This window comes from Microtus ochrogaster, unplaced genomic scaffold (genome assembly GCF_000317375.1).
Source record: "Microtus ochrogaster isolate Prairie Vole_2 unplaced genomic scaffold, MicOch1.0 UNK1, whole genome shotgun sequence".
NCBI classification, from domain to species: domain Eukaryota; kingdom Metazoa; phylum Chordata; class Mammalia; order Rodentia; family Cricetidae; genus Microtus; species Microtus ochrogaster.
The window spans coordinates 38230028-38236531 of NW_004949099.1; the positions used below are offsets into that span (position 1 = coordinate 38230028).

General features: G+C 52.7%; 1 protein-coding gene across 1 annotated transcript in view; it reads left to right on the plus strand.

Moving 5' to 3' along the window:
- The first annotated feature begins 553 nt into the window (after positions 1-553).
- Scnn1a (sodium channel epithelial 1 alpha subunit) overlaps positions 554-6504 on the plus strand; it is a 20610-nt gene continuing 14659 nt past the window's right edge. The window contains 1 exon segment of the mRNA XM_005365247.2: positions 554-1047. Within this exon segment, the coding sequence (XP_005365304.2) occupies positions 554-1047 (494 nt within the window).

A 6504-nucleotide genomic window follows, 5' to 3' on the forward strand; every position in this document is an offset into this window, starting at 1 on the left:
GAGGCTCGGCTGCCAGATTCAACTGGAAAGGAACCAGTCACTGCCCAGCCACACCTGGGAGCTGGGATCCGGAGGCAGCTCAGGCCTCCTGCAGCCCTGCGGTTCCCAAGGCAGTGGAGGAGGTAGCAGGAGGCTGGAGGTCAGGGCTCGAGAAGAGGGCCCAGGAGGAGATAGGAAAGGCAGGGGAGGAAGTGAGGCAGGCTCAGAGAACCTGGCACAGAGAGGGAGACCCAAAGAGAAGCAGGAGGCAGCTGGGCCAAGAGGGTGTGAGAGCTGGAGCCAGTCACACAGTCAGGGAGGAAAAAAGGCAAGAGGGAGAGGCTGCTAAGCCAGGCATTGTGCCTGCTGTGGAGACCCAGGAGGCGCTAGCGGGCAAGCGAAGGTGGCTGAGAGGCTCTGTGGGCAGACAAGCTCAGTGTTGCCTGGTTGGCCCCAACTCCAGAAGGTCAGCTGGCTCCTGGAAAGGTGGAGGAGGGTGGGAGGACTGGGGGAGAGTGGCCTCAGCGTGGGATGCGGGCACGGTCAGGGGCCGCCCTGTTCTGACTCCATGCTGATGATGCTGGAACACACCAGAGCCCCGAGCTCAACCTTGACCTAGACCCCTTACCTCCCCAACTCACCTAAGGGCTCCATGGAGGGCGACAAGTGCAAGGGGCAAGACCCTTGTCCTCTTCAGTCCATGCAAGAGCTGGGGAAGGGAGACAAGCGGGAAGAGCAGGGGCTGGGTCCCGAACCCCCAGCGCCCCCACAGCCCAGCGAGGAGGAGGAGGCGCTGATCGAGTTCCACCGCTCCTACCGAGAGCTCTTCCAGTTCTTCTGCAACAACACCACCATCCACGGTGCCATCCGCCTGGTATGCTCCAAGCACAACCGCATGAAGACGGCCTTCTGGGCAGTGCTGTGGCTCTGCACCTTCGGCGTCATGTACTGGCAGTTCGCCTTGCTGTTCGAAGAGTACTTCAGCTACCCCGTCAGCCTCAACATCAACCTCAATTCAGACAAGCTGGTCTTTCCTGCCGTCACCGTCTGCACCCTTAATCCCTACAGGTCAGTCAGCCCTGTGCTGTCTTCTGGGTGCCATGGGTTTGTGTTGGGGGGGGGGGGGCTCAGTGGTACAACACATGCTTAGCATGCCCAAAGCCCAGAGTTCCACCCTCGGCAGCACAAAAGCAAGCCAGTCCCACAATAAATAAGAGTGGAGGAGAGAGGCCAGCGAGCGGAGGTCCAGGTCTTGAAGGTGCTGTGGAGGTGGATAAGATCTTCGTGTAGAAGGTAGGTTTGCTGTTTTGGGGAATGAGTAGGTAATGTGTGGGGTGAAGGGTAGGGGAGTGGGATGGGAAAGTCTGGTTGTCACATGTCCTCCAAGTCCCTGGCTGATGTATGCAGGTGAGCCACTTCCCGCTGCCTTAGCCTCCTGCCCAGGCCTCTGACCTTTAAGGGCTTTGGTGTGTTCTGAAGTTTTGGGTTTCATCGGCACTCTTTGCCGGGTTGGGTATGGAAACTGGACTGTTAACTATGGGGAAGAGAGGCGGGCAGGGCTGGGCACTTGTACATACCATTTGAACTCACTGTTAAACCAGACGCGGTGCTGGGCACCGGGCGGGAGAGGCTTGGTGATAATCCAGCGACCTTTATGGAGGGCCAGGTGCTGCCCTAGCTACTGGAGACAGAAAGCTAAAGCAGGGTGGGGGAGGCAGGAGCGTAAACAAACGCTGAGCGCTCCGTGATTAGCGCTATAAAAACCGAGCCTGACTGCCTTCAAGGAGTGTGAGGTCTCTTACAAGTGTTTGAATGAGGGTAAACGGGTGTGAGCACACACATCAGGAATGCAGGCAATTATGGAAGGCTGGGATTGGTCACACGCTGCGGGTGGAGGCTCCCTCAGGTAGCCCGTCGGGCCCAGAGTTGGGTCAGGGATTAACAAAGGCTGGGAAGTCCTGTCCTGGAGAGGCAAAACTGCTCCCATATAATGAACACAGTAGGAGTCACTAAGCTGAACAGGACCGGCTGTCATTCGCAAAGACGTGGGATGAGATGGTATTATCCTCGTTTTACATATAGGAAACTGAGGCCAGGAGAGACAAATCAACAGTCATCGATACTGACACAGTCCTGATTCATCCTGTTAGTTTGGTCCCCAAACTCGGCCTTGTCTTATACTCAAGAGGAGGGACTTGGGACAAACGAAGCTTCCCATCACTTGTTCGCCTTCATTTCAGGTCTTGGTTGTTCCCTCCCTTAGCCTCCTTTGTCCATTGGGCCTTCTGAGCTCTTTTCACCTTAGACCAGGCAGGGTGGGGGACAGAACAGGCAGAAAGTACTGGCAGGGGATGGGCCAGGGCCTGGAAGTTGGTTGTAGACACTCAGTAAATATTTTTGGGCACAAAGATGAGGAGATATGGAGGAGGCCAGGGTGAACCTGTGGAGGCCTACATATTTTCTAAGGTTCTGCTGGGTGCAGAAAACCCCAGGGAGTGGACACACGCTGCCCCAATCTGGGGAGCAGTTGTCCATACAGAAAATATCCCTCTTACTGGAAGGTGACTGACTGCAGGGGGAGGAGGGGGAGGACACACAGAAGGCAGGGAGGGTCGAGGAGGGGACTCCCAAATACAGGAGGAAACTGAAGACCAACTATGTGCCCCATTCAGTGTTGGGTGATATTTTAAACACTTGCTCCTTAATTCCACAAAATCTAGCGAAGTGGGCATTTTTATGTGTTTCCTTTGTTGCTTTCTTTTCTATTTTTTCTAAAGACAAGATCTCAATACAGCCCAGGTTGGCCTTGAACTCCTGGGATATTAGGGCGCTTGCTACCACACCTGTGTTGTTTCCAGTTTTCGGATGAAGATGAAATCCTTAGCTCCACAGCTGTATAGCTGATAATGAGGGGAAAAGGCAGTGACGATCCTGTCCACACAGACTTATGTCCAGATGGTTTTCCAGACGGAGCCAAACTAGAATGAAAGCTTAGTAAACGGGCCAGGTACGGTAGCTTATGCCTTTGACTCCAACACTCTGGAGCCAGAGGAGGCAGATCTCTGTGAGCTACAGGTCAACCAGAGCTACATAGTGTTGTTAGCTGTCCCCAAAGACCCAGGCTGAAGGTATGTAGGTGATTTCTGCTCAACTGCCCTGTCTACCTACCCAAGTGTCTGACCTTGAAGAAAAGAAATATTATTAAATGGCTTAATATTCACAACAGATTTGGGAACTATATACCATTACTGCCTCCATGTTATAGATGAAGAAACAGTTATACTCAGACAGGAAGTGGTGAAACTGGGATGCAAAGTCGTTCCCACCTAAGAGCTAGTGCCTCTCGGGATAGCAGTCAAGTCCCAGCTCAAGTGTGACGTCAAAGCTCTCTCTCACGTGACAGCAAGACTTCCCAAGGTGGGGCGGCTGGTAGGATCCCAGAAGGAAGAGCAGCAGAAAGAAGGGGACTCCCGCCTAGGAGTGCAGGGGAGGGGAGCCAGGGCCGGTGAGAGGGGCAGAGGCAGCAGACAGGGCTGGGCAGCCTTGTGCTGGCCGACCTGAGAGTGAATCATGGCTGTTGGCTGGGATGAGGGGATGACAGGAAGAAGTAGGCAGTCACCAGAGAGAGCCTGGAGTGGAGCAGGCACAGTAGGGTGTCCACCTGCTGAAGGACACAGCTGAGCCGCCAGAGGATCTAAGAAGGTGGCCCTGGCTGCTGGGCTGTGCTGGCTCTCAACTCTAGTCACTAGGAGAGTTCCAGTCACCTCCACATGCATGGTAGACAGAACCCACAAACATAAGGCACTTGGCACTGGATCTAAGGAAGAACTGATCCAGGCCTGGTGGCACAAGCCAGTGATTCTGTGATTGGGAAATAAAGACAGAAGAATCAGGAGTCCACGGTTAGGCCTGGGTACAACTTGAGTTTGAGGCTGTATCCTGTGGGGTCCTGTGCCAACAACAACAAAAGAAAACCAAGGAAGAACCTGAACAGTGAAGACCATGGCCTCTCTCTCCTGGAGAGAGCAGAGCAAGGGCCTTGGCATCAAGAGTGGCCTAAGAGAGGGCCATTTCCTCAGAGAGCACAGAAGGAGGTGGGGCTCTCAACTGCTAAGCCACCCTTGACCTGCACTCCTTTCAGTCTAGACGGCCGGCTTTACTCAAGTGTCTGGCAGGGAGAGCCCAGACTGAGGCCCGGTTTGGCCAATGCTCAGGCCTTCTCTGTCTGGCACTCTGGCACTGGGGCCGGAGTGGTTCAGGGCAAGAACTCCTGCATAGGCAAAGGTGTGTGTGTGTGTGTGTGTGTGTGTGTGTGTGTGTGTGTGTGTGTGTGTGTGCCTGGGTGGGGGCTCAAGTGTCACGGCGCCAGTTCTCTCCTTTTTACCTGGGTTTATCTGGGTGGTTTGGTTTGCCAGCAAGTCATCTCACTAGCCCCTGTCAAGCTTCCTGAATAAGAAGGGCTCCAAGAACCTAAAAGTAAAAAGAAGCTAAAGCCAGCAGCTGTTGAGAGGAGTGAGAATCAGAATCTAGGTCTTTAGTATCTTTTGGGACTTTTGTTACAACCGAGAGGTCACATGGCAGATGAGTGGCGGACATACTCCCCTGTGATGTCACTTATCTCTAATAATGAATACCCATGGTAATAAAATACCAACCGCAGCTGCATAGTCCCCACTAAGAGTGGTCCTTAGTCCTTTCCACTGGGAAGAGGGACTCTTTGCCACCTATGTGGGGCTTCTACTTTAAGGACATTGTATTGCTGAGGAAAAAGTTTTATGAGTTGTTATTTTGGGAGCTGGTTATCCATAAAAGACGCCTTAGGTCACTAAGGGTTAGATTCTATGTAGCCAGGGCCAGCTCATTAACATGTGGAATTCTACATAGCATCACTCTGACAGCCTAAGGGAGACTGCAGTTAGGGTTCGTTATGGCTAACTCTTCCTAAAGAAAAAATGGATATTGTTGCCGGGTGGCAACAACAGTCCTGTTCTGAGGCCAGAAGAGCTCAGCGTACCCGTCTGTCTAAGCATGGCATCCACATTCACCTTCCTGGCAGTCCTTACCCTCCACAGTTCGTGAGTTCTTAAATCACTATCGCGGGGCCTGAATCCCATGTGTGATCTCAGAGCTCAGAACCCACTCATGAGGGAGAAGGGCTACTTGTTGGACATCTACATGTGAATGTATTGGGGTACAAGCTGGGGCTGTGGGGTCTCTGTGTGTGCCCCCTTAGCATTGTTCAGAGCTGCTTGGGAGACCAGGGCCTGGAAAAGTGATTAGAGAAAGTCAAGACTTTCCTGGATGAAGCAGGAAGAAGGGCTCTAAGCACAGGGGTACCCATCGCTAAGGAAGGAGACGGGTTTGTCTTTCGTTCTCAGCTCTGCTAAGTATTCCAGAATGCTGACTGGGAATGCTTTAGAAGTCCCTGGGTGGGTGTTTGGGAGACTTTTAAATATGGGGTAGTAGACAAAGATGGGAAAATAGGTGGGCCAGTCTCAGCCTCTTCGGATTCCTGTATCCTGCCAGCCTGTCCTTTTCAGAGAAGGAGAGTCATAGGGGAGGCGAACTTTAGAGAAAGGAGATGCTGATGGTCAAATTTGAACACTCCTTAGCCAGGAGTAGTGGGAAAAAAAATCAGGGACTGTGGAGTCCAACAAGCCTGGGTTTGAAGCTTAGCATCAGTATTTCCTGGATGAGTGACCCTAAGATAGTTGCCTATGGATGGGCCTCGGATTCTTGAGTCATAGAATGAAGATAGTAAGGTCTGGTAGAATTGGAGTAGGGAGTTCACCCACCTCTCACAGGCGGGTTGCCTGACAGACAGACAGACAGACAGGAGTGAGGGCAATAAGCATGGCTCAGGAAGGAAGTCAAGGCCACATGGGGTAGATCACCTTGAGAACATGCCATCAGAAGTGTCTTGACTCCTTTGTCTAGCCCCTGGTCTTAGGACAAGACCTGAGGACTTACTGTGCTTTGACTAGTGCCAGTCCAAAGCTCAGAATCCTGTCACACAAACGTCTTGTGACAAGACGTTAGGAAGGTGACATGGGAATGCTATGGAGAGGAGTGTCCTCGGGGAGGGAGAGATTCCTGCATGGAACTTGGTGCAGGATCAAGGGTTGGGAGACCAGACTGCTGGGGTGTGTGTTCATAGGCACCCAGTCCAGAAGAGGCCAGAGGAAGCCGACAGATATGGGCTCAGTGGGGAAGAGTCTGGTGAAGACAGAGAAGTGGTCACGTACTGATGAGGAAGAGGGAGACGAAGCTGGTGACCTGTATCACAGAAATAATCCCAGCAGTGCTGTGGACCTGGATTCTTCCCGTGTGACACTTCCCTGGGCTCCTGCTCGTCTGCCCCAGGTCTGGCCATCTTCACTTTGTGTCCCTGAGCATTCCCTCATTTCATCTTTCCAGAACTTTCTGTGTCCATTCTACAGATGGGCAGCCAAGGCTGGGAATCACAGAATCACAGACGTCGGATTCCTTACCCAACATTATATAGCTGGGACACCAGTGTGCCCT